This window comes from Phascolarctos cinereus, unplaced genomic scaffold (assembly GCF_003287225.1).
Source record: "Phascolarctos cinereus isolate Bilbo 61053 unplaced genomic scaffold, phaCin_HiC Scaffold_4;HRSCAF=312, whole genome shotgun sequence".
Taxonomy (NCBI): domain Eukaryota; kingdom Metazoa; phylum Chordata; class Mammalia; order Diprotodontia; family Phascolarctidae; genus Phascolarctos; species Phascolarctos cinereus.
In genome coordinates, this window is record NW_027555847.1 from 60383393 (window position 1) to 60411306 (window position 27914).

Here is a 27914-nt window from a genome sequence, read left to right on the forward strand (position 1 = left end):
TGTTCCCTAGCTCTGCTAGATGACCTTCCTGGGCTAATGGCCCCACTTTGGGACAGGCGGTGGTTTTTATAGGCTTGGCTCTTTGTGGGAAGTTTGATCACTTTTATCTGTTGTACCAGTGAGGCTCAGCAGCATCGTGCCTAGGGCAGGGGCTTGGTGTCAGGAAGACCCGTCTTGCTGAGTTCTAATCTGGCCTCACACACTTACCAGCTGTGTGACCTTGAGCAAGTCACTTAACCCTGTATGCCTTGGTTTCTTCATTCTTTAAAAAGAGCTGGAGAAGGAAATGGTAAATAACTTCAGTGGCTTTGCTGAGGAAACCCTAAATGAGGTCACGAAGAGTTGGACATGACTGAAACGACTGAAGAACGAGTAATCAGAGTTGGGATTCAAATCTAGGCCATCTGATTGCCAAGCCAAATCTCTTTCCACCAAAGCAGGCTGCCTCCTGCATGAGGCCTCTCCTGATCCCCCCAGTATCTGCTGCCTCCTGCACCCCCAAATTACCTTGTACTTGCTTCATTTATATTTTCTGTAGTCTTATATATATGCGTATTGTTTCTCTCTAAGTAATGTTTAGCTCATCGAGGACAGGGGATTCCCCCCCCCCCCACCGTAGCCCCTGGAGTCTGCAATGCTTGGCATGCAGTAGGTGCTTAATCAGTGCTTATTGGTTGAGTGATTGTTTTAGCTCTCTAATGAAATGGTAAGCTCTCCCAGGCTCTTTCTTCAATCCCTCCTGCAGTTTCTGACTCGGGTCCTTGATGCCCCACAGACTTGGTGAGTGATTAACTGATTCTTTGGGCAGCTCCCTCCCGCAGCCCCTAAGGAGCCCGACGCAGAACTGTCTCGCCTTGCCTGGATGCTGACACTCTCCCCTCCTCCTTCACCTGGCTCGGGACTTTTCCCCAGGGTTCTAGCCCGTGACTCAAGTTGCTGGCCCAGTGACTCCTACAGTATTTATTTTCTTTCTGAAAGCATAGCTTTCTCTGGTTCTGTCTGGTTTGATTTAAGAGAAGGGGCCAGGGATTGGCAAGGGGGTGACCTGGAGCGGATGTGGGATCGAGGAGGGAAAGCAGACTTTGTTTTGCGTATTGGGTTTCAGGAATGTCTCCCACCCTAGCTGGGCTTCATTCATCCCTTCCCCCTTACAGAATTTTAGAAGGTTAGCACTGGAAGGGGCCCTAGAGGGTTCTGGATTTGGAGTCAGAAGACCCATGTTCATACCCTTTCTCCAGCCTTCACTGCTTGGGTGACTTTGGATAGGTCACACCTCTCAACCTCAGTTTCTTTAAAACGTTAAACTAGATTACCTTGAAACTCTCTTCCCTGTCTAAATCTGCCATCCTAGTCGAGCCCTTTGATCTTACAGATGGGCAAACTGAGGCCCAGGGAAGGGAATTGAGCCAAGATCTCCTGGCTAGTGAAGTGCAGAGTCTAGGCTAGAACCGGTCTTTCCACTTCCTGATTCTTACCTCAGGACTTTCTTTCCTAGTCCTTAGGCCTTTGTTTGCTGCTGTTTGAGGCATCCAGGTTGTACAGTGATTAGAGCATTGGACCTAGAGTCAGGAAGACCTGCGTTCAGAACCAGCCTCAGATATTGTTTACTAGCTGTGTGAGCCTGGGCCAGTCACTTAAACTCTGCCTCAGTTTCCTCATCTGTAAAACAGGATTGATAATAGCACCTGCCTTCCAGGATTTTTCTGAGGATAAAGGGAGGTAGTGTTTGCAGAGCACTTGGTAATCCTTAAAGTTCTATATACATTCATTCCAGTGATTTCCTTCCTCCCCTTTTCCTTAATTCTGCCAGCCCATACCCCGAGCAGATCTGATCCACTCAAAGCCAATCTCTGTTGGCTTTAGAATCACCAGAGTTGGAATAAAGTTTAATTCAGCAAATGTTTATTACCCATTAATTCAGTTAGCATGTATTAAGTGTTGGTACTATTGAAGGTGTTGTGGGATGGAAAGACTGAAGTGAAACGGTCCCTGCCCCCGAGGAGCTTACATTCTTTAGGAAAAAACATGTGCACAGAAGTCTATAGAAAGTATAATATACGTTCGATCTAGGGAGACCGCAGGTACTACATGTGTTTAAGATAAATGCAGGGCAGTTTAGGGGAGCTGAGAGGGGGGGCTCAGAAGAGACCTCTGGTGGAGTAGGAGGTGGGCTTTCAGTTGAATTTTGAAGGTTTCTAAGAGGCAGAGGTGGTGAGAGGAGAGAGTGGCATGGAATCCCTCGTGCAAAGGCCACTTTGATGGCACTGACGAGTGTGTGATGGAGAGAAATGAGGCTGGGAAGGAGCCAGGTTGTGAAGGATGGTTAGTGCCGGCCAGAGGAGCTTGTATCTGATCCGAAAGGGAAAGCAGAGCTGCTGGAGTTAACTGAGCAAGAGGGTGACATGGTCACATCTGCACTTAAGGAAACTCATTTGGGCAGCAGTTTGAAGGAGAGGGGAGCCAAGTAGTCCAACTGTCATTCATTACATATGAGGAAACTGAGTCCCTGAGAAGGAAGTTGCTTTGAGCCTCAGTTTTCCCAGTTGTAAAATGGGGGAGGGGATTGATCCTTCCATTACCTCCCTCACAGGGTGATGAGGAAAGGGTCTTAGTAAGCCTTCAAACACCCAAGAACCGGGAGTGGATAAAGGGAGATGGGGGAGAGAGGGAAAGAGCTGCCTCTGAGTGCTTTCTGACCAGAAGCGATGGGAGGGGAGGAAGGTGGCAGACCCCTTGATGGTGGGATGGAGGAATCTGTCCCTTCTCTTTGTCACCCAGTGCTGCTTCTCTGCTTCCTGCCTTGTTTCTCAGTGGCTATAGCTGCGATTGAAGTCCCAGATGAGTCAGGTGTAAGCAAACCTTTTCATCTCTTGGTGACCTAATTTCTTTACTACCTAAGACAATTTCTCCCCCCAGGATTTTGTACCAGGATTCTGGACAGCAAAGCATATTGGGAATTGAGCCCTGGCCTTTGGGTAACAGAACAGATAGATTACATTTCAGATTCCTTCCACTTCTCTGATCCTTTCTCCCCTCCCTAGGTTTTGCTCTCATGTATCCTCTCCTCCATACCAACATCCCCCACTCTTTTCCATCCCCTTCCCATCACAACTGATAATCATGAAGCAGAATCATATTATGTCACGAAGTCAGACCGGGGCATCCTAGAATATCAGAGATAGGAGGGGGGCTCTAACTCATTTTCCAGATGAGGAATCTGAGGCCCAGGTGTCATAGAACTAGCTGAGGAGAGAATCTCCGAGCTCAGTTTCCTCTTTGTAAGGTTCCTTCCGTTGATAACCTCATTGATGGTGTCAGTCTGGCTGGCGCTGGAAGCTAGGCCAGTGTTCTGGCCCAGTGCCACACAGCACGCTGCCTCCCAGCATGGTGGAGGAAAGGAGCAGGCGTTTGGGGTGAGTCAGCCCTAATGAACACATTTCCTCCCGTTGCCCCAGCGCCTTTCTCTGCCTGGAGAAGGTCTGTGGGAGCTGCGGGGAGGCCGGGAGGAGGAGCTCAGGTCTCTGCCTCTCTCTGTCCCCTACTTCCAGCCCCAGAGTCAGACCCACATCCCATGGCCCCTGTGGTTTGCAGGGAAGTTCACATTTCTGGGAAGTTCCTCAGGGGTCTCTCTCTCTTAATTAAATACATTTGTTTTGTGAAAGCGACTAAAAATACTCCTGGCTGATGTTATCGGCAGGCTGGCTGGCGGGGAATCAGAGGAGTCGCTCTAATTAAACGGCCCCCAGTTTGTTTGTGATCTGGAATACATTTCCATGCTAATAAGGCGGCTGGGGGCAAGGGGGGCCCTCTTTCTCTCCCCCAGCTCCCTCTTTCTGGATGGGAAACTATGCAAATGACTTGGGGCTTTATCATGGAAGGCAGAGACTGGAGCTGAGCCAAGAGGATCGGGATGGGATGGGGATTGGGGGTGTTTGGGGTTGGGGTTGGGCATTGGAGGCCAGAGGGGGAGCTCTGATTGGGTTCCAAGCTAGGGATTGTAAAGCTGAGGCCAGGGAAGGGCTCCCACTGCTTTGGTATTCTGAATACTAATTACAACTCTAATGAGTGACGAGGATGTGGCACTTTAAGCTGACAAAGCACTTTATATGCATCATCTCATTCAGCCCTTACTGCAGCTCTGGTGAGAGAGGTTCAGAGGGGTTAAGTCATCTGTCCTGGTCACACAGCTAGGAGGTATGAGAGGCAGGTTTCAAACCCAGCTCTCCCCTGCGTCCAAATCCGTTGCTCTTTCCACCATCCCTCAGGGCCCTTCTCATGCTTTTCTGTCGCATAGCAAATGGCAAAACAGGGACTTGGTCCCAGGTCCTTCGACTTGGAATCCAAAGCTGTTTCTTTTCCCCTGCAGTTGTCTGTGAACAGGTGCCTTCTGGAGACAGAATGCCCTGACTCAAGAGGGTGATTAACAGTGAGAATTTCAGGCAAGCTGGTGATGGGCAGAGAGGATTGCTTTGGTCTAAGGCAAGAAGCCTTTCAGTATTTCCCAAGTCCCACCACCTGCTTTATCTGTAATGAGAGAGTTGAATTATACAAGGCAGATCATAGGATTTATTAGAAGATGAAGGAGAAATCCACAAGTCCTGAGTTTTATCTGTAAGGAAACTGAGGCCCAGAAAGTTAAAGGTTTTTTTTGCCCAAAGTTACAGTGGTGCAGCTGGGATCTGAATCCAGGCTCTTGTGACTCCCATGTTCAATATTCTTTCCAGTATACTGCCCTGGCGCAGGGAATCTCCATATCACCTTCCATCTCAGGAATTCAGTGGAGAATCTGCGTCCAATCTCTTCTTTGCAACTTGTATGGATGATGAAGTCTCCTTATTGGCCTCCCAGCAAGGCCTGAGGTGGAGTACCAATAAGGGATACAGTCTCCCAGAAGGGATTATGATGGAGGTGACATCTGCCTCTCTGAGTAGGAGACGAGGTTTCTGTGTTCAGCTCTTGGGGGTGGGGCGGGTTGCTAGATGTTTGTCCAAAAAGTCTGACCTTCTCCTTCCTCTCCCTTCCACAGATCCTGGTGGACTTGTCCAGTCCCGGGGGACGCCCTGCCTTGCAGTACGAGAACGTGGTGGCCCATGAGGGCAGCTCCATTCTGAGAGATCTAGTCCTGAGCCCCAGCCGGCAGTATATCTATGCCATGACCGAGAAGCAGGTAGGTGTCCGGGTCTGCATTCCTGTGCTGTTGTTCACTGGTGTTCTTGGCATGATGAGTCCCTTCTGTGTGCCAGGTTTTGGGGAGGCACCCAGGGGTTATGCGGCTAAAAAGTTGTATGGATAGCCATTTTATATGCATCAAAGTCTGAGAGCTGAGAGGAGGCACTATGATTTCATAGAAGGAGCACAGGCTTCTGTGCCAGGCGCCCTGGGTTCTTTCCCATCCCTCCTGCCTGCTGCGTGGTTTTGAGGGAGTCACTGAGACACCCCGAGACCTGATTTTTCTCTCCTGTAAAAAACAAGGGGAATCATAATCCCTGTTCTTTCTCTCTCATGGGACTTCTGTGAGGATCAGAAGAAATGATGGGGATGGAAATCGAAGTAATAGACATTTATATCATCCTCTACTGTTCAGTAATGTTATAACAATGATAACATTTGTACAGAGCTTTCAGGTTTGTAAAGCGCTTTACATATGTCATCTTGTTTGAGCCTTACAACTGTCTTGGGAAGTAGGTGATGTTACCTTTGTTTTACAGATGAAGAAACTGAGGCACAGAATGGCTGCATGAACTTGCCTAGGTCACGTAGCTAGTAAGTGTCTGAGGGAGGGTTTGAACTCAGGTCTTCGGAGGAAGAGTAGAAATAATAATAATACTAATAACTAACAAATAGCATTGATGTAGTGTTTCAAGGTGTTTTCCTTCCATTAATCTCATTGTTCCTCCCAAGAACCCGGAAGTAGGTGCTATTGTTATCCTCATGTTTTGCAGAGGAGGAAGCGATTGTCCTAGGCCACCCAGCTCGCATCAGAATGGGCAGAGGGACCTGGATCCCCTGATTTTAGGTGTTCTTGTCAGTAGAAGACATTTTCTCTGTCCACTCCCTGAGATACACTCACTTTTCTCCCATCCCCACAAGCTGGGGCACATGGTAGGCCCTCAAGCCTCTTTCATCCTGCGCAGGCTGGGGCACGTAGTTGGCAGTTAGGAGAGGTTTCTAGCCCGTCTGTTTTGGTGCTGGGTAGGGGGTGCCCTGGTGGATTCTGGCAGGAAGCCCCCAAGTGGCTTGTCTCTTTGTCCTGTTTCTGCTGCCCTCCTGGTGCTCCTCACATTATCATTGCCTGAGGGCTAAGGGGCAGGGATGCATTCATCTCCTTAGCTCTAGTACAGCCAAATTCCTCCTGACCTTTGAGGGCCCCCAGCTGCATGACCATGTTGGAGCCAGTCTGGGCCTCTATCAGAGGGTGGGGAAGTACAGATCAGCCCAGTGTTGTATCTCTCTAGCCTCTCCAGGTTAGCCCGTCCCCCTTTGGAGAATGGAAATAATGACCCACAGAATATTAGAGCTGGAAGGGGCCTTGGAGATAATTGGGTTCAGACCCCTCGTTTCATTTTATTTTTTAGATGTTTGATATGTTTTCTTTTGCCATCACCATCAGTTTTTACTGACACCCATAACCCCACAGGACCTTCCCTTTTCAAGCAAAACAAATGACCTCATTGGCCACATCTGACTACGTCTGCCTCTGTTCACCATCAGCCCGCTGGAGTTCTGGATGACCGCTACATTGGTTAGACTTCTGAAGCCTTTCAGCGTTGTTTGCCTTTCCATTAGTGTGCTCAGCCTGTAAATTTTTCTCCTGGTTCTTCTTTCTTCACTTTGCATCAGTTCATAGAAGTCTTTCCATGTTTTTCTGAATTCTTCCTATTCATCATTTCTTTACAGTGTAACAATATCCCATTATATTTACATAGCACATTTTGTTCAGCCACTCCCTAGTTGTTGGGTACCCACTTTCCTTCCAGCTTTGCTGCTGTAGGAAACATGGTGCCCTAGTGGATAGAGACTTGGCCTCAAAGTCAGGCAGACCCGAATTCAAGTCTTGCACTTAATAGACCCTGGACAAATCACTGAATCTCTCAGTGCGCCCATGCCATGCTCTTAGAGACAGGTGCTGATCTGTACTAATACAGATCTGTATTAATCTTAACAACAACGACAAAAAAAAAAGCATCACTATGGATATTTTTGTCTATATGGCCTTTCCCTCTGTCTTTGAATTCCTTGGAGTGTGTGCTTAGAAATGGTGTCAGCAGGTCAAAGGAACACCTTCATTTTGTAGAGGGCATAACTGAGGCCCTGAGAGGGGCAATGAATCGCTTAATTAGTAGGAAGGAAGGAAACAAACATTTATTAAGCACCTACTGTGTGCCAGGCACTGTGCTAAAGTACTTCACAGATGTCTTATTTGGTCCTTACAACAGTCCTGAGAGATAAGTGTTGTTATTATTATCTGCATTTTACGGTTGAGGAAACTGAGGCAGACAGGTGAAGTGACTTGCCTATTTGAGGTGTCTGAGGTTCTAGTTGAACTCAGGTCTTCCTGACTCCAGGGCTAGTGTTCTCACTGTGCTACTTCGCTGCGCTGCTCTGGGTTAGTAGGAGTCAGAGCTGGGAGGGAAGCCTCGCCTTCTGATGTGAGGGCTGGTGGCATTTTTTTAGTACGGCGCCCTGTCTCTCCAGAATTAACTTAGAGCCTGTTAAAATATACCCAGCCCCGGCCTAGACGTATGTGGAGTGTTGTCTTTTCCAGATTTAATCATGTCTTGCTGTGATAAAGATTTCTTCATTTTTACCATGTTCAGAATCCCGTGTTTTTTAATCCACCATCCTGTGACCCTGCCTCAGAGGTCTTCCTGTAAGTCAGGAAGGGGAGGGTATGATAAATGAGGGGAAGGAGGGATGATGGCAAGAGGAAGGAAGGGAGGGAGGGAGGGAAGAAGAAAGGAGGGTGGTGTTTGGAGAAAAGGAGAGAGATAGGAGATATGGAAAAGGAAGGGTGATGGATAGAAGGAAAGAGAAAGAGGAAGGGAAGAAGAGAGGGATGGGGAAAAGAAAGAAAGAAGGGGAGGAAGGGAATGAGAGTGAGTGGAGAAAGGAAGGGAAGAAAGGAATGAGAATGAGTGATGGAGAGAGGAAGGGAGGAAGGGAATGAGAGTGAGTGGAGAGAAAGGAGTCAGGCAAGGAAGAATTAGAAGGGGGGAAGAGAAATAAAGGAAAGGGGGGCAAGAGTGGGAGGGAGGGAGCCAGGGAGAGGGAGCCTGGGGGGTGGGGAGGAGACAAAGGGACATGGGAAGATAGAGGAGGTGGGAGGGAAGAGACTGAGAGAGGACAGATGATAATAATAATAATAATAATAGTGAAAACCCCTTTGAAAGCTACTTTAGAAATCTCAGTCAATTGGTTTTCTCCTGAGCACCTTGTTCACTAATTCATCACTTCCTGCGGCAGAAGCAGCGCAGTGGCCTTCCTTCTGACTGGTCAGCTCCCTCACGCTCCCTCCCAGGCAGCACCCGGGGCCACTGAGGCTGCCAAGCAGATGTCGCTGGGGGCCTGGGGGCTCTAGTTTTGTTAGCCAGCTGGGCCTGCAGGGGTACCAAACTTAATGACTGCTTCCCATGAACAGTCACCGGTCACATCTCATCTACCACTGGGGTCTAGATCTGGCCAAGCCTAACTCTTTGTGTGACCTTGGGCAAATAATTTCCCCCTTTCTGGGCCTGGGGGTTCCCTCTTCTTTTAGATCATCAGAGGATCACAGATCAAGAATGAGCCTGGAGTCATTGAGGTCAATCCTCGGCTTGCCTATTTTGTAGGGGGAAACTGAGGTACTAAGAAGCACAGGCAGAATTCAAGCTCAACTCCTCTGACTCTTCAATTTCAGTATTCCCCAGACTCTCTCAGGGTTCCCTTCCAGGCCTGAGATCCTAAGACTCTTTGACACGATGGACTTTTCCCATTACCTGGCCTCAAGGGAAGTGCTGGGGTGTGCCGGGCCACAGGACCCACAGAGAAAGGAGTCACAGAACCGCCTCCAGGGAGCTCTTGGGGAGACAAGACTGAAACACGTGAAATAGTCATTGGCCTCTCCGAGGCGGTGCCCAGGCAGGTGTGGGATTGTCACGTGTGGGTCAGACTCAGGAGGGATCTCCAGGAAAGGAAGGTCACAGGTGCCTGGAGGGGACCCAGGAGAGGTGAAACTTGAGCTGAGCCCTGAAGGATGAATAGAGTTTGGGTTGGGGAGAGGAAGAGAAATCATCTGTCTCCAAACTGGAGGATGTCCTAGCCCCTCCTCTTCTCCCCTCCCCCCTCCAGGTGTCTCTGTCTTAAGGAAGGAAGGAAGGAAGTCAGCCAACCTGGGGGATGCTCTCCCTTCAGACATGGGCTAGGAAGGGCCAGGGAGGCTTGTCTTTGCCTGCCATGTTCTTCCCTGTGTCTACAGACTTGTCTTTGCCAGTCCTGGGAAGTACACCTGTTCCTCCTGCTACCTGGAGCTCTGTGTGTGTGTGTGTGTGTGCGCGCCCACTTGCACATAACGTGTGGTGTCGTATGTACATGTATGTACATGTGTGTGCATGTATGTGCCTGTGTAGCCTTTATACATGCATGTGCTTAGGTGATTTGCCCAAGATCACACCCGGCGTCAGCGACAGAAGTGAATCAGGCCTCCCAACCGTGTCCTCTCCTTCCTGCCTGCTTTCTGCCCCCGACCCGTGCCTTATCACCCTCACTACCTCCCATTTCATTCAGATAGGGAGAATGTGCATTTCAGTGTGTGTCGGTGCATCTGGTGAAAAGAAGATGGGGTTTGTGTTCATGTGATCTGGATTTGAGCCTTTGTTGTGACATTTAGTTGGTTGTATGACCCTGGGTAATTCACATATTCTCTGAGCCTCAGTTCGCTCATCTTTAAAATGAGGATAACGCGGTACCTGCCTCCTGATGAAATGCTTTGTAAACCTTCACACTTTGGAAATGTGAGTCGTCATTGTGGCCTTTGTGCTGTTGTGTGTCTGTGTGGCATCTCTTGCTCTGTGTCTGTCAGTAAATGCCAGGCTTTGGGGAGCACTGTTTCCTTGAGTTGATGACACCCACCCCCTCTCTGAATGGGGGGCATTGTGGCATGTTGATTCCTTAAAGGAAAGCGAATTAAAAATAATTTTGTTTTCAGATTTCGAGAATTTTATTATAGCTTTCGCAGTACACCCTGGGGTGTTGCTAAGCCGAGGTTGGGAGCCACTGATCCATATATATCTCTCTGTCAGTATCTAGAGATGCAGCGTGGTTCAATGGAAAAACACCAGCTCCAGAGCCGGGGGGTCTGGGTTTGAGTCTGAAATCTGCCTCTGACTCACATCCTTACTGCTTCCCAGGCCTCAGTTTCCCCACCCATGAATGAAACAATAATGCCTGTGCTGTCTCCGTGTTGGGAGGATCATTCCCAGGTGCTGGTTGGGGAAGTAGAGGCTCACCCCATAAAGGAAAGCACCCCCCTTCTCAGTGTGAAGCGTCATAAGCACATTTTAATGGCACTGTTGGACCTTACTCACTTTGAGGCTCATGAATCAGGACAGGCTCTGTCCCTGCTTCAGTCATCCAGAGAGCTTCCTGGATGCCCTTGAGGCTGGCCTGAGTGGTACCGAGGGCTTGGGGGCTTCCAGATTACTCCTCGTTTATTTCTCAGGCAGTGGTGGTGGCCCTTAGAGGGAGCCTGGGGAGGGATTGAGGCCTTGGTTTTACAGGAGAGGAAAGTCGAGAAGGTGAATGACTTGACCAGGGTCTCACCGAGAGGTACACACAGGAGAGAATCCAGGGTCTTGTGTTTAAGCTAGTGCTTCCACTCCCCCTCCTTTCCCCTATCTGGTTCTGCTGCCTGCTTTAATGTGTGTGTGTGTGTGTGTGTGTGTGTGTGTGTGTGGAGAGAGACAGACAGACAAAGACAGGGAGAGATGGGGAGAGAGAAAGGCAGAGGAGACACAGACAGAGGAGAGAGAGAGAGAAGAGAAAGAGGAGGGAAAGAGGGGGAGACAGGGATACAGACAGAGGCAGAGAGATCTCTACCTTGTCTCTACTTTCCAGAGAGACAGTCTCTACTTGACTTTTGCCATTGGCTCTTTTCGAGGTCTCAGCTTCTAGTTTGTTTTGGGTCACACCCCCAAACTGTGGCCGTCTCTTCCCTGCCAGCTCTCTGCTTCCTGGCCCCTCTGAGGTGAATATTCTTTCCTTCTCTTCTGGCCATGGAATAGGTCAGGCATCCACAAGCATTGAAGCCCCTACTAGGTCAGGCCCAGGAGATCCAAACACAAGCATTCAAACAGTCCCTGCCCTCAAGGAGCTTACTTTCTGTCCAAAGAGACTCTGTATACATGAAGGAGTGTGTGTGTGTGGGGTACAGCTAGGTGGCACAGTGCATAGAGCACTGGCCCTGGAGTCAGGAGGACCTGAGTTCAAATCCAGCCTCAGACACATGATATGCACTAGCTGTGTGACCTTGGGCAAGTCACTTAACCCTGATTACCTCACCAAAAAAAAAAAGGGGGATTGTGCTGGGCACGAGTCCTGGGATTTCACTGGTCTCTGGAGCTCTGTGGTGAGGACCTTCCTTCACCAACAAAGGTCAGTACTTCTCTGCAATCTAATCATAGAAAGCTGCATAGACCCCTGAGAGTTGGCTCACACAGTGACATGTGTCAGGGGAGACTTGGAACCACTCCCAGCACTCAGATAAGTACAGTATGGATCCAGCGTGATGGGAATGGGAGTGGGAGAGTGGGAGAGAAAGGCAGCAGCCTTTGAGGGGTTGGGAAAGGCGTCCTGGAGAAGGTGTGGTCTGAATGGAGCTTGGAAGGAAACCAGATTCCTTATTCGAGGTGCAGGTGAGGAGGGAGTGTGGACTGATCCCAGCTCCGTCCACACTTTCCCATTCTTGTCCACGTTTCCATGTTCTCTTCAGTCCTTTACAGAGGGTCTGCCCTGCTCATGCAGGCTTTACTTGGGCTTTTGTTCTTTTAAACATTTGGTGGGGCGCACCAGCGCAGGGCTCAAGCTGTCCCTCTGGGGTCCTTCGCTTTTACCTGCCTGGTCCAGCATTGGTTCTGGAGTCAAAGGACCTGGGTTCAAATCCACCTCAGATACTTATCGGTGTGTAACCTCCTCCCTGGGTCTTGTTTCCTCAGCTGCAAAATGATGGGGATCAGAGCAGCTGGCCTCAGAGGTCCCCTCTAGCCTTTAGAGCTCCGGTCTTTCTCCAGTCGGATGTTTCCATGATGCCATTTCTCAGGCCGTTTATTTCTTATAGGTCTTTGTTGGAAATACAGAGTGTCCCCAGAGTCTTAGTGAAACTTGTGTGGCTTCAAGCAGCACTAAGACTTTTGGGACACTGCATTTGGAGTCGGCTGGCTTATTGCATCTTCGGTTACCTACAGGTTTGGTTCTCTGGTGATTGAGGTGTTCAAAGATTTCCAGCCACGTCGTGATATTGTAGGAGTAGGACTAGGAATAGTAGTGGTAGTAATAGTAGTGATAGTGGTGGTGGTGGTAGTAGTAGTGGTGGTGGTGGTGGTAGTAGTGGCGGTGAACTGTCATAAGACCCATTTTACAGGTGAGCAAGCTGAGTCTGAGGTGGGATTCAAAGCCAGCTTTCCTGACCTCAGTCCCAGCGGTCTCTGCCCGGCTGCCTCTCTCACGTTATATTATCACGTTAATATTGTGCGTCGTCATTTAGATGGTAATCCTTCTCGTTTCTTTAGCCCTTTGACATTCATTCTGTCATGGTGGCCGCCCAGCATCCCTGTGAGATGGGCAGAGTGCATGGACTCGGTGCAGCCAGCACCCAGGACAGGGCCCAGGATTCTCAGTGGGAGAATTGGAACCTTGGTCTGTCTTACCTGTACGACCACGAGCGCGCCTTGCAGGCCCTCGGCTTCCTTTCCAATCAGTGGGAGGTTTGGACTAGGTGTTGCCCAACTTCCAGCTCTGGGATCCCATCATTCATTCATTCAGTTCATTCATTCATTCAATTCAATTCATTCATTCATTCAGCTAACCACCAGAAATTTGTAAAGTGCCTACCTGACAAAGTCCTGTGCTAGGTGCTAGGGATACAAGGATGAAAAGCAACACAGTCCTAAACTTTAATGAGTTTATAAACTGTACTGCTTTATATCTGGCCTTTCATTCTGGATTCACATCATAAGACCTGGTTCAAATCCCAGCCTTGCAGCTTACTAGCAGTGTGTCCTCAGGCAAATCACTTCGTCCGTGGAGCCTCAGTTTCCTTATCTGTACAATGAGGGAGGTGGGGTGGACTAGATAGACTAGAGGTGGTACAGTGGAGAGAGTGCCAGGCCTGGATACAGGAAGAGCTGAATTCAAATGCCACTCAGATACTGTGAGACCCTTGGCAAGTCATTTTACCTTTGTTGGCCTCAGTTTCCTCATCTGTAAAATGGGAGTAATAATAGCACTCACCTCAAAGAGTTGTTGTGAAGATCAGAAGAGATAATAATTGTAGAGTGCTTAGCACCGGGCCTGGCCCAGGGTCAGCGCTATATATACGTTAGCTGTCGTTATTCTTGTTGGAGGCCCCTTCCAGATCTTTGATCTCCAAAGGATGTCTTCATATCTTTCTGCTGGACAAGGTCTCTCTCCCTGCAGTCAGACTTTATTCACATGAACATCATTCATTCATTCATCAATATTTATTGAGCGCCTGCTTTGAGCAGGAGAATAAGAGCTGATATCATGGAGGAGGAAGTGGGGGAGACTTAGCCACTGATAAATACAACAGTTCAAGGCATGAGAGGACCCCTCCTCCGGGCTCCCAAGAGAGACTGAGAGCACTTTCATTTGGAGACTGATGAGAGACGGAAGGCTTCATGGAAGAGGTGGCATTGGAGACAAGCCCTGACCATCTCTTGCCATCCTAAGGCAGAGATGGGGATGATGCACTTGTATTATCTTGTTTTTAAGACGTGGGAACCAAAGCAGGAGAAGAGGGGGAACCTGCCTGCTGCCCTCCTCACGGTGAGTCAGTGTCAGAGCTGGGAGTAGGCTACCCCCTTCCCCAGTCCAGGCCTCTTCCCACTCTGCCATGACCTTGGGGTCATGGGCTTGACAAAAAGCTGGAAAGGGCCCTTAAAGGTCATCATGCCCAGCCCTCAAATTCTGCAAAAGAGAGTGCAGGTGGGGCAGCTAGGTGGCGCAGTGGATAGAGCACCAGCCCTGGAGTCAGGAGGACCTGAGTTCAAATCCAGCCTCAGACACGTAGCACTCACTAGCTGTGTGACCCTGGGCAAGTCACTTAACCCCAATTGTCTCACCAAAAAAAAAAGAGCCCAGGTGAAGTGACTTGCCCATGAGGCAGCTTAAGGGGCCCTGTAGTCCTTAGAGTAATGCCCCTAGAGTCAAGAAGACCTGAGTTCAAATTCAGCCTCAGACACTTACTAGCAGCATGACTCTGGGCAGGTGTTAATCAGTAAACATTTTTAAGCTCCTACTATGTGCTCAGCACTATGCTAAGCGCCAGGGATGCAAAAAGAGGCAAAAGACAGTCCCTGCCCTCAAGGAGCTTACAGTCTAACGGGGGAGACAACATGCAAACAGATGTACACAAAGCAAGCTATGTCTAGGATAAATAGGAATAGAAGGAACGCCCTGGAATTGAGAGGGGTTGGGGTAGGTACTTTTTGCCTCGGTTTTCTGTTCTGTAAACTGGGGATAATAAGAACATGGTTGTGTGAGGATCAAATGAGGTAATTTTTAAGTGCTTAGTACAGTACTTGACATATAGTAGGTGCTTAATAAGTGCTTATTTACTTTCTTCTTCCATGAAGTCACACACACAGGTAGTTATGGGCAGAGCCCCAGGGTTCACACTCAGGTATAGTGACTCAAGTTATGGGTCAAATGACATTTCTGCTACCATATGGGAGGCTTCATTCTTATTCTCTCAGTTTTTACTCTCCTCCTCATATGAATTTGTCTAGGCTGGACCCTGTGCTTGCTTTTAAATCCGACAAGATGTTGACTCTTCCTGTTAGAATGTAAGCTCCTTGAGGGCAGGGATTGTCTTTATTTTATATAATCCCAGTGCCTGACACTTCCAGGATGAAGGCAAACAGCAACTATAACAACACCCATGTTGATTGATTAAGACTCTCTAGTTTTACAGGTCAGGAAACTGGGGGAATGACTTGGTCAGGGTCCCCCTGGCAGTGACAGCCGGGATTTGGGTCCGTCTCTGGTGCCCTGGGATTTCGGAGCCTTCCCTGGTCAGTGGCCAGTTTCTTTTCTACTCCAGGGGAGACCGAGGGGAACTCTTGCTCCTCTCCTCTCCCTCTCAGCTCAGTTGATTAATAAAAAGAAATATTTGCGAGGCGCTGTTGTTATCAGAGAAGCCGAGAGAAGTAATTAAGTGAACAATTGTGTCCTGGCTCCTAGGGGCCAGAAGCTCCAGGGGATTCTAATCTCATCTGGAGGAGCTATTAATTAGGAGCCCAGAACTCTGTCAGGCCGCCTTTTGTTTGTAGATTGGAGAGAAGCCGGCTCGGGTTTAGTTTATTGGAAAGAATTTGGGGCCGGGGGGTCAGGAGATCCGGGGTCCAGCCCAGCCTCTGCCTTTAGCTGGCTCTGGGTCTCCTCCAGCCAGCCGTGGCCCTTCTCTGGGCTTCCCTTACTTTCTTGCAATAAATGAGTTGGATTTCAGAATGGTCCATGAGTCTCCGCAGGCCCAGGTTAGTGGCTCTGGGCGTTTGTTCATAGCCTTCCCTCTTAGCCAGCTGGGGCAGGTGCTGGGGACCCCCAGGAGAGGCTGGAGGAAAAAGGGGGTGCAGTTAATGGCCCCCGGAGCTCAAGGGACCTTTTGGGAAGGGGAAGTGGGTAGCAGATTTGTTCATTGTAGGCTGGGGAGGAATCTGGGTGTTTTTCTTATTCTCTGAATTTTCTTAAGGATTTCTCTAAGGATAGTCAATCTCTGGAAGGAAGGAAAAGGCTTATGGGCTGTGAGAGGAGCTTCATTAAACTCTATCTATCTATCTATCTCCTTCCTTCACTCTCCTCCCTCCCCTGTCCCCTCCCTCCCCACTCTCATTCCTCTCTTCTCTCTCTCTTCCCCCCATCACTAATATGTGAATATTGAGCATTTACAGGGATTTGTCCAAGTTGGGGGGCCAGGGCCAAATGCAGGCAAAATGGAGAAAAGTGTTATATTAGCATAGCATTTATCCCTCAACAGCCCCCTCCCCCCATCAGAAAGAACAAATCCTAGAATGTTCAGGACTGAGAGGAACCTTAGAGCACAGAATATTGGAACCATAAAGTTTAAGTGGCCTGCGAACATTGGATGTCAGAGGGTTGGATCGAACATTAAAATACAGAATATGAATAGTGTGGAAGGACCTTAGAAAGTTAAAGCTTGTAGGAAGCTTAAGACATGGACGTGAGAACTAGTCGCCTGCTCTGATCAGTTCATTTTGTTGTTGTTCAGCTGTTTCAGTCTTATCTGACTCTTTGTGACCCCATTTGGGGTTTTCTTGGCAAAGATACTGGCGTGGGTTGCCATTTCCTTTTCCAGCTCATTTTACAGAAGAGGAAACTGAGGCAAGCAGGGTTAAGTGATGTTGCCCAGGGTCACATAGCTAGTAACTGTCTGAGGCAGGATTTGAACTTAGGTCTTCTTCATTCCAGGCCCAGTGCTGTATCCACTGTGCTGCCCAGGTGCCCCTACCTCATTTTACAGGGGAAGAAACTGAGACCCAGAGGAAGGGAACTGACTCAGGGTTATACATAAAGTGGCCTCAAACCCAGGACCAGAACCTAGGTGTTCTGATTCATAGCACCATTGGCTGTCCCAGTGTGAGTCACACCGACTCATTTTTACCTCTCTGTGTTCATATCTTGTCTTATTTCATAACAATCCTCTGAGTTGAGTAGGATGAGCATTATTGTGCCCATTCTACAGATTGGGGGACTGGGACTTAGGTTATGTGACTGATGACAGTCAGTCATCTTATAAGTTAGAGGACCCATAACCTCAGGCAGCATCCTCCCCTTCTCTTATGCCTGACCCAAGTACCTAGGTTCAGGCTGGTCAGGACTTCTCCTGGGTTTTTTAACAGAACCCAAAGCAGTTTGGGGTGTGGGAGGGGTGGGGGGAGGCATGGATGGCAGAAGAGGAGGCCAGTGGCTGTGGGTGGGGAGAGCTCTGGGCTTGTAACCAGCATGTTTTCTCAATTTGACCTCTTACAAGTTAATTTTCTCCATTTCACTTCCCAGATGTTCTAATTCTTTATGTAAATGGTTATTTAAGATTTCTCAGAGTCTCTGTCCTGCATTTAAATTAGCAACAGATTCAGTTCTTTTGCCACTGGTAGGGAAGATGTGTAAACTGCAGTGTCTGGGTAAAAAAATCTCCCCCCACCCTCTCCCCCTTCCCCTCCCGCTTCCCGAGGTCCAGGGGTGTGACATGTGACCATCTGTTTATCTAGAGCAAGAGAATGCTCTCTGTAACAGACCATTTTCAGCTGTTAGAACTTATGTTTTGTCCAGAGGTCCACACAGCTGAGGGTTTGTGTGTGTGTGTGTGTGTGTGTGTGTGTGTGTGTGTGTGTGTGTGTAACTTGTGTTCCTATGTTGTAAGTTCCTTGAGGTCAGGAAATGCCTTTTGCCTCTTTTTTTGTCTCCAGTGCTTAGCCTAGTGCCCAGCATATAGTAGGTGCTTAATACATGCTTGTTGATTGACTGACTCCCTTGTCCCTGCTCTTGACTCCTTTTTTTTTGACTGTGCCTAGAAGCGGCTTTGGCTAAATGCCCAGGTGTCCGCTGTCCAGCCACAGGGTGGGTCTGACCGGTGAGATAATTCTTTGAGTTGGGGGAGGATGACTGCTGGTGGTAGAGGTCATCGGATGTTAGGCCTGTAAGGAACCTTAGAACTGGGAATATTAGAGCTAGGAGGGCCCGGAAGGTCACCTTGGAACATTGAGCTTGGAGACTTATAGAACATTTCACATATGTTTTCTCATTTGAGTCACACAACCCTGTGAGAAAGGTATTTCTGGTGTATATTACCTCTGTTCTACAGAGGGGGGAAACTGAGGTTCTGTGACATTGAATCCCCAGGTCCTGGTCACACAGTCAAGTTGGAGAAAGGGTTTGGACCGGGGCGTTCTAGCTCCCAAGACCTGCACTCATTCCACTATACCAGGGGTGTCAAATCCAGGCTAGCACAAAAGGATGGGACAGAGATAATGTTAACATGGTTTTCTAAGCCAGTATGCCCTCAAGGGGAGAGGATGGCTTAATGGCCCCCTTTTCTATTAGTTTGACATCCCCTATATGCTGTGTCCCCTCCTCAGGGGAAGGGATCTTAAGACAGTGTGGAAGGAAGGCCTGGGAAGCCGGAGTAGGAAGGAACCTGTCTCATCTCCCTCATTTTATTAGTGGGGAAATTGAGGCCCAGAAAGCCCAGGTGCTTTTTTTCAGTCTGACAAACCATCCCTGGCAAAGTCAGGGCTTGAATCTAGGTCCCCTCAATCAGGCGTTCAAGGCATGACCTTAAATTCCCCTTCCAGGCTTATCTCCCTACTGATGTTCTCCTAACCTCAAACTTCAGCCCCATCCAGCTGATGTCTTCTTCTCCAGCCCTGCATCCAGCCTGCCCTCCTTCACACCTTCATTCATTCATTAAATGCCTGTTGTATTCTGTGCACTTTGCCACACATTGTGAGAGAGGGATCAGCCATGGGTCTCTGATGGTCCTTACAAGTCTGGTAGGAGTCATGGTATTCGCCCAGAGAAATAGAATCTAGATTGAGATGTAAGAATACAGAGTGCTCTGAGTATTACGCAATCAGATGAGAGAGAGTATCACTCCTAGCTTGTGTAGGTATTTGTGTATGTGTATGTATATAGACATGTATCTCTCTCTCTCTCTGTCTCTCTCTCTCTATTCATCCATCCATCCATCCATCCATCCATCCGTCTGTCTGTCTGTCTAGCTAGCAAGAGAAAGGCTTTCTTGGGAAGTTGGCACTTCAGCACATAGTGATGGGCCCTGGGGAGGACATTTGTGGGGTAGAGAACAATGTTCCAAGGTGGGAGATCCTGATAGATGTTTGGGGATGGTGAATAGAATGTGAAATGCACGAAGCCTAGTGAATGTGAGTTTAAGGTAGGAAATCTAGGTTGCATCCAGATTGTGAAAGGCTTTGGGTGCCATGTTTCCCCCATCAGACCTCGAGCTAGTGGGGTCAGGGGCTGTTTTTGCTTTTCTCTGTATTTTCAGCTGTAGTATAAGGCCTAGCATGCAGCAGGCACTTAATAAATGCCTATGGACTGAGTAGGGAGCGATTGCATGTTCTTGAGTTGGATAGCAACTTGCTAAGCCATGTCTGGAAGGGCTTTCAGAATGCAGAAGGATGCCAGAGGTCAGCTAGGCCAGCAGTATCAAACTCTTAAAACGTACCTAAAAATCCCACAGGGCCGCGTATTGACTTAGTTTTAAAATGTAATAGCATCTGTGTTTTGTTGTATTTTTATTTATTTTGTGAAGTATTTCCCAGTTACATTTTGCTGCCCTCTGGGCTGCAGGCTGTGCGTTTTATGTGACTAATCTCGTCTATTCTGCACCTGAAGGGGAAGGCCCTCTTCCACACCCCCAACAAGTAGTCCTGGAATTAGTGATGAAGGGCCCTTAGAGACCATCACATCCAGCCCCCTCATTTTATAGATATGGAAAGTGAGGCGTGAGGTGACTGGCCCAAGGTCACACAGCTAGTATGTTTCTTGATACAGGATTAGACCTTAGGTCTTTGTAATTCCAAGCCATATTGTCCTAGGGACATCTCTAGTGGTGGGGAAATCCCTCCTTCTCATCTCTGAATCTAGAATCCTTGACTTCTCAGGCAGCCCATTCTCCCCTTGAAGAACTTTATTGGTAGGAGGGTTTTCTTTACGTGAAGTGGACATGGGCTCGCCTTGTTACGGTGTGCAGCATGGGGTAGCCAGCCCTGGGCCTGGCAGTGCTCTATCTTCCCTCCACTTCCTCAGAGCCTCTGCAACATGCCTCCTGTCTTTTCCTTGCAGGTGACTCGGGTTCCAGTAGAGAGCTGTGAGCAGTATACCACGTGTGAGCTCTGCCTGGGCTCCCGGGATCCCCACTGTGGATGGTGTGTCCTTCATAACATGTGAGTCTCTGTTTAAGTATGGACATGGCCATTGAGTTGGGGTGGGAAGGGGACCAGTCTAGTGACAACGCCATTGAATTCTTGGTTCTCATCCCAGGACTTCTGATGGCTTCCTCTCTCACCTGGGGTAGGTCCCAACCCCTTGTTCTGAGCCTTGGTGTTCTTCGGGGAGAATATTAGTTTAGGAATTTTTTAAAGCCCCTGAGTGAGAAAAGGGATGATGGCTGACCCCCAAATGAGGAATATTGGGGTGCTAAAATGATCTGTGGATGTGGGAGTCAGGAGACCTAAACCTAGTCCACTGTTAACTCTCTGTGTAACCTTGAACAATTGACTTTTTTTCCCCATTTGTAAACTCTAAAGAGTTAGGCTCTATGATTAGTAAGGTCCCCTTGTGCTTCTAATATTCTGTCAGTCAAGGATTCTAAAGCTGCAGTGAAACGTGTGTTATCCCAGCTTGGGCCTGGGGAGTGTTTAATTAACTTGGACTCACTCTTAGCTCTCCCATGGTTAGGCCAGGGCAGCCACTGAGGGGAGAGGGCCTGTCGGCCAGAGAGCAGGTCACTGGCCCCCAGGATAAAGACTGCTGATGATTGCCAGGGCCCCAGGAAGCTACAGGATTTGTTTGTTATTGTTATATGTACATATATTTTTGGCTTCTTTACAGAGTTTAATTAAAGTACCCTCTGTTAATGAAAGTAATATAATCAAAAACAAAATGGAGGGAAGAGGCCTGATGTTTGCCTGAGGACTGGAAGAATGATTGTTCTTCTCTTCCTCTTCCTTCTTCTCCTCTTCCTCATCTCTTGGGAGAACTTGCCTAGGGTGGGAGGCCCTCAACCTCAAAGCCTTGGCCCCTGGGTCTCTCATGGACTCTGAAATGTCACCAGTAGATACTCATTCTTGTGCCCAGAGTTCCCTGCTCAGATTCCAGATAACAATGAAACAGGAGACAGTAAACTGTTATCAGCTACCATGTTAGTACTGATTGAAATCCTAAAATGTTAAATAGAACTGGATAGCAGCAGAGGCTCATTTGGTCTGGAGTCAGAAGGGACCGCCAAGGCCAGCTAGTTTTATCTCCTCATTTTATGGTTGATGACAAGCAGCTTTGAAAGTGCTACCATTTTCTTACCCATATGATCTTGAGCAGACCACTTCCTTCTCTGGGCCTCAATATTTTCTTCTATAAAATGGGGACAGGCTGGGACTGGATTGGATAATCAGTTAATCAATAGATCTTCAAGTTTAACCCTCTCACTTTACTAATAAGGAACCTGAAGGCCAAAGAGAGGCAGTGACTTCCCCACTATCACTTAGCTTGTTCGTGGCCCTGCCTGGACTAGAATCTAGTCTAATATTCCTTCTTCAACATTATTTTCCTCCTATTTGAGGCAAAGCAGCTGAGCCCCTGAATTGGGACCATTGTCCCCTTCCTTGTTCTCTGGGGCCTAGAACAAGTCATCAGGAGGTGAGAACATGTTTGCTAGATGAATATCAACATGGTGCTGAGGTCTGGACAGTGCTAGTTTATTCAGCCACCCTAGCGTTGAATATTCCTGATATGGCAATCCAAGTCCCTTAGTGAACATTTCATGAGGTAGTGGTATCGGTGGTCTTGGGCTTTGAACGATGGGAAGCAGTAGACTGTAGCCCAAGGGTATAGCATGGCACCTAGAATGTGTGAGGCACTTAATAAGCAGTTGTTGGATTGTGTTGGGAGGGTATTCCTGAATAAAGATGGTGGAGAGGGCCTCTGGGGCCCATCCAGGGGCACTGAGTTGGGTTGGAGTTCTAGTTGGAAAGGAGGCCTTCTGACTAAAAGGTAATCTCCTTGACGGCAGGGACTGTTTCTGTCTTTGCATCCAAGGCCCTAGCACATAGTAGATGCTTACTGAATGAATGATTGAATAAGGCTGGAAAGTCAGGATGGTACCAGAATGTAGAAGGTCTTGGATGCTTTGGAAAAGGAGGAAAATGTTCCTAAAGGGGTCAGCATCCCAATGATGGTGTCTTGGTCTTTTTCCTCCCATCATGCCAGTTGTTCCCGGAAAGATCGCTGTGAGCGGGCTGACGAGCCCCAGCGCTTTGCATCTGACCTGCTCCAGTGTGTCCAGCTCACTGTTCGGCCCAAGAACATCTCAGTCACCATGTCTGAAGTCCCGGTACGTGCCACCTCTCCTAAACCTTTCTGTAGTTTGGGGTGGGAGAGTCTCCTCATCACTCTGGGATCTGGCAGCTTATCTCATGCCTTGGTCCAAATGCCCACTCATTCCCCTTCTTCCTTCCTCCCTCTCTCTCATCTCTGGCCATGTAGCTTGTCCTGCAAGCCTGGAATGTTCCCGATCTCTCGGCGGGAGTCAATTGTTCCTTTGAAGACTTCACAGAGTCAGAGAGCCGCATCGAGGATGGGAAAATCTACTGCCACTCCCCCTCCTCCAAGGACGTCGTGCCCATCACTCGGGGCCAGGGTGAGTAGGGGGCAGGCACTGTGCTGTCTCAGGACTGGAGCCCATCCATTCAATTCTTGGGTCATGGGATGACTTGGTTCTACTTAACAAAATTGTGTAGTTGAAAGAGCATCTGGGGTGAAAAGGCCTAGGTTTGGACTTAGGGGCTGTTGTTTTCTTACCCATGTGAATTTGGGTCTGTCACTGCCTCAGTATCCACATCTACAAAATGGGACATGGGAATAGAATGGGGCTGGACTGGATTAATCAGTCAACCATCCTACGTTCATTAAGCACCTGCTTTGTGGTTTGTTGGGTTATGTTTATTGAGACTGGGTCTCTCTGTCTTGCCCAGGCTGTGAAAATACAGTGGCCATTCACAGACCATTCCTACTGCTGATTAACCTGGGACTTTTGACCTTCCCCATTTCTCCAGTATGAGCCTGTCATGTCTGTTGACTTGACTTCATCTGGAGCCAGATGAGCTTTCAGAGATCCTCCTCTAGCCCAACCGTCTAATTTTACAGAGAAACAAACTGAGTCCCAGAGAGGGAAAGTAATTTGCCCAAGGTCACTTAATAGTGAGAGCTGAACCTTGAACAAAGGTCTTTGGAATACAGGCCTAGGGTTCTCCTCCCCACACACCTCAGATGGTACCTCCTCATAGAGGGGAGCAGGCAGCCATGGGACTGACCATTTTCAACGTGGAACCAAGCATGAGAAGAGCCCAGAGTGTCACACTCTGATGGGCAGCTCCCTGTGGGTCAAGGGTACATTTTCCTCTTTCCCAGAGTCTCTCCCTCTTTCTCTGGTGATGGTTTACCTTAGAGCCAGAAGGAAGAAATTGGACTGGGTGATCCCAGCAGAACCCTGGTGATAACATTTGTTTATTTGCTTTGGCTAATCAGTGAGAAGGATGGGGGTGGGGCCAGGGCGATTGGGTATTTTTTCAAAGGCTCCAAAAGGCTTATTTCTGAAATCCAAGGTGAGTCTGAGAAAGTCGCCATCTAAAATTCAATCTTAGAAACATCCTGAGAACCAGGAAGAGCACCAGGCCCCTAGAGCCCTCCCTTCCTTCTAACCCAAGGTTGAGAGGTCAGTTGAGCACTGGTCATGCTGGTCTCTGACCGGCTTTCCTCCCTCTTGTTATCTGGGCTGTCTTTTCACAGGGCACATCTGCATAAAATCAGGATTGTGGTTTTGCAAGGAACCTCTTTCCCCCGCCCTCCAGTATTTCTCCCCCCCCCCCCCCCCCCCCCCGCTTGTTCCTTTGTTCTGTCCCACACCCTGTGCCTGTGACATCACCAGTGCTGATGCCTGGGCCCCTGACCTCAGCCGGGAGAATGGCCTGGGGACCCAAACACAAGACTGCAGTCGTGGGTCTGTTCTGCGCCCCCCCCCCCCCCGTGGGTGGTAGCAAGGGAGAAACTCAGCATCTGATTAATATCAGAGCAGAAGCTCATCATGAATGGCCAGTGTGTTCTGGTGGTGTTGAGCTGGCTTGAAGGCATGATGGCACATGTCCTGTATGGCATGAGTCACTCCCAGGGCAGGCACTCCCCCCAGTCTCCCTGACTACTTCTCCTGCTGTCAGCCCAGGGCTTTCCTGGTGCTGGATAAAGTGTTTATTTTCATTTCAAGTCCTGACTCCCATGGGGTGCATTTGAACTCATGTTAATCAAGTTCCTTCGAAGACCCTGGGTCAGAGGATGCTCAGTGGGAGTGTCGGGGCTTGGGAGGTTGGGCTGGCGGGGGAACAGACCGGAACACAGGCTGGAGTCCGGGCAGATTCTGGGCTCCTCAACTCTGCTATGTCCCAGCCTCTGAAGGGGAAACCGGACAGGCATAAGCCTCCCTCCGGGTCCTTGAAGAATTGGCCGACTAGTTATGGGGACCAGCCTTACCCCCAAGAAAATCCTGGAGAATGATTCACAAGAGGGTTTAATAAAAAGCTAGTCTTGTGATTTCAGACTGTGAGGCCAACAGACTGTTCAGAGAAAGGGGAAATCACTATGGGCTAGAGGAATAATAATTTTAAAAAATAGCCACCGTTCAGGTGAGTCAGTGTAGCAGAGTGGACAGAGGAGGTATCCTCAGAGGCAGGAGAACCTGCATTCTCAGTGTCCCTGGGAGCTCTAAGACGATGCCCATGGGCAGGGGGAGAGAAGGTCTTTCTACTCCAACGGTTCTTAACCTTTCTGTTGTCATAGTCCCCCTTGGGCAGCATGGTGAGGCCCATGAGTTCATTCTCTGAAGAATGTTTTGAAATGCATAAAATAAAATTTATAGGATTATAAAGAAAGCCAATTATACTGAATCACAGTTATTAAAATAATTTGATGAAATTTTCAAAAATCTATATAGCACTTTAAAGTTTAGCAAAATGCTTTGCATGTGTTAACTTGCTGGAGTCTCAGGATGGCCTTGTGATCAAGAAGTTAGGAGGACGTTATTCTCCCAGTGGTATAGATGAGGAAATGTAGTGAAATGCTTGCCTAAGAAGACGAGGCTGCTCGGCAGAGATGCTGTGCCGTGATTCCAGGTCCGGCATTGATTCTGAGGGGTTGGGTTTGCTAACAAAGGGCGCTGAGGAGGCTCTTCAGTCATTGGAAAGAAAAGCAACTTCATGATCACATTTTTTCCTTCCTGCAACCCCCTCTCTCTTGTCATGAAGAAAAGTCAGGGGGTAGGGTGGGCTGCAGCTCTGTGTCTGCAGGTTATCCTTTCTCTGCTGTTGTTAAAAGCCTCCATTCTCTGGAGTCCCCAGAGTTGGGTCTTCCAGCACCTAGGCTGGAAATTCTAGGCAGGGTACAGAGCTGACAGTCATCCACTATTGATAGCATTGGGCAAGGAGTCTGGAGACCTGGCCTTACCACTGATCTCCCTGTGTGACCTGAGACAAGTCACTCGACTGCTCTGAGCTTCAATGGTTCCATCTGTAAATTGAGAGATTTGATCTAGACGATCCCAGAGGTGCTGGTGCCGAGCTCCCTGACTCTGGGGCTCAGGCTGGGCCAGCCTTCTGTACCTCTGGGGGATGACAAGGCCCCGAGGGTCTCCCAACTGCTCTGGACCCCAAGCACCGCCTTTCTGCTCTTCTGTACTCTCACACATGTCCTTCTTGTTTCTCTTGAAGGAGACAAGAGGGTTGTGAAACTTTACCTGAAGTCGAAGGAGACGGGAAAGAAGTTTGCATCTGTGGATTTTGTCTTTTACAACTGCAGCGTTCACCAGTCGTAAGTACCCAGTGCTTGGAGGTCCAGGGGAGCGAGGTCCGTAGTGCCCTTCACTGGGGAGGCCCTGAGCTGGAGCAGCATGGTGTCCCCAGTGGGGTGTGGGACTGGGGAGGCCCTGAGCTGGAGCAGCATGGTGTCCCCAGTGGGGTGTCGGGTCTAGGAGTGGCCGTCCGCACCTGTGTGAGAAGCTGTCCAGTGTTGGGGTTAGGGACTGGTCTGGGGCTGGTGTTAGGGGCCAGTCTGGGGCCGATATTAGGGTCTGGTCTGGTGAAGTTAGCAGCTGTTCCAAAGTCAGTGTTAGGAGTCAGGTTGTGACAGATGTTAGGGTGTAGGCTGTGGCCAAGGAATGAGGCAAAACTACCTGGTTTCCACAGGGAGGAAGCCTGCTAGCCTCGCTCCACTGGCCCTGAGTTCTGATCACTGAGCTTCAGCAGCCAGAGATGGGGCTGGAACATGGAGGTTGAGCCCCAATTCCCTGAGGCCCTGCTTTCTGACAGAGTAAAATCTTTGGCCTAACCAAGCTCTTTGGAACCTCCTTTCCTTATCTATAAAATGAGAACACTAGGATTTGCTCTCTCTACCCTCAAGGGCTGTGATGAATTAAATGCTTTACAATTCTCTAAAAGAAAACTCCCCAAAGAAACACCCTAGGTCTAGCTCAAGAGACATCCCCCGTCTCCCTCCTTTCAGTTCCTTGCTTCCTGACCCTAGGCAATCTGGTAACATCGTGAATCATTCCCAGTGATTCCAGGACCCTTCTCTGGAGCCTTCATCTTGTGTGTCCTACTCCTTGTGACCCCATTTGGGGTTTTCTTGGCAATGATACCAGAGTGGTTTGTCATTTCCTTCTCCAGCTCATTTTACAGATGAGAAAACTGAGGCAAACAGGGATAAGTGACTTATCCAGGGTCACACAGCTAGTAGGTGTCTGAGGCTGATTGAACTCAGGAAGAGGAGTCTTCCGGACTCCAGGCCTGACACTCCTTCCACTGTACCACCAGCCCGCCTGAGCCTTCCTCTCACTTGCTAATAATCTTCCTGGCTGAGCAGAGGTCTGATGAGGGAAGCTAGGATGGGGGCTACCTTGGTGCCAGGCGCCTTGTGTATGGCTTTGGGGTGGGTGGGGTGGGGGCTCCAGCTTCCTCCTGTTTCTTTTTTGGGGGAAGGGGCTGGTCTGAGGGATATAAGGTTGTTTATTTCAGTTGCTTATTTCCCCAGGTTACACAGAAGCCTGGGCCCTGGAGTTCTTGTGCTTGTCCTGATAATTCTAAGGGATTATGGAGCTATGGGATTAGGAGGTCATGACCTCATAGGATTGAGAGCTAGATACACCCCTTGAGATCATCTAAGTCTTCATTTTTATGGAAGAAGAAGTTGAAGGTTAGAGAGGTGAAGTGGCTTAGTAACCGTAATGAGTATGTAGTGTTCTAGGGTTTGCAAAGTGCTTTACAGATATTATAGGTATGTGCTGTTGTTATCCTCATTTTAACGGATGAGGAAGCTGAGGCAAATAGGTTAAGTGACTTACCCAGGGTCGCACAGCTAGAACGTGTCTGAGGCCAGATTTGAACTCAAGTTTTCAGGACTCCAGGCCCAGTTCTCTCTGCTGTACCATCTGCTTTCGTCAAGGTCCTGTATATGATAAGTGGCGCAGCCTAGGGTTTGAAGTCAAGACTTGCTAGTTTTTCTTAGCCCACTTAGCCGGTTGCCTCAGGGCCTGGCTATAGAGGCTCACCAGTATTCGAGGTCACCGGAGCCCACTGTGACCAATAATAAGGGCAGAGAGGGGATCTGGGCCTGGAGTGTGGGAGAAATGAAGAAATTCTCAACTTAGGGTCAGAAGGTCCAGTGGTCAAGGTTAGTGGCTGGTTTCTTCGAACAGTGTGGAAGTGAGAGTCCCATTTTGTGACTTTGTGGCCCAGAGTTCTGCTTCCTTTCCAGCACCCTGCCCTACCACACCAAAGCCAGATCATTCCCTGTCTTCTCTCCCAGACTTGGCAATCCTCACCCCCTTTGACATATTTCCCCAAAGC

At 48.9% G+C, this 27914-nt stretch overlaps 1 protein-coding gene across 2 annotated transcripts in view; it reads left to right on the plus strand.

The window, feature by feature from the left end:
- PLXNA1 (plexin A1) overlaps positions 1–27914 on the plus strand; it is a 312964-nt gene that overhangs the window by 149063 nt on the left and 135987 nt on the right. For both annotated transcript variants that reach the window (XM_020981168.2, XM_020981169.2), the window contains exons 4-8: positions 5027–5167; positions 20095–20195; positions 22237–22360; positions 22513–22666; positions 25782–25881. In XM_020981168.2, coding sequence (XP_020836827.1) covers positions 5027–5167; positions 20095–20195; positions 22237–22360; positions 22513–22666; positions 25782–25881 — 620 coding nt within the window. The remainder of the gene's footprint in view (positions 1–5026; positions 5168–20094; positions 20196–22236; positions 22361–22512; positions 22667–25781; positions 25882–27914) is intronic.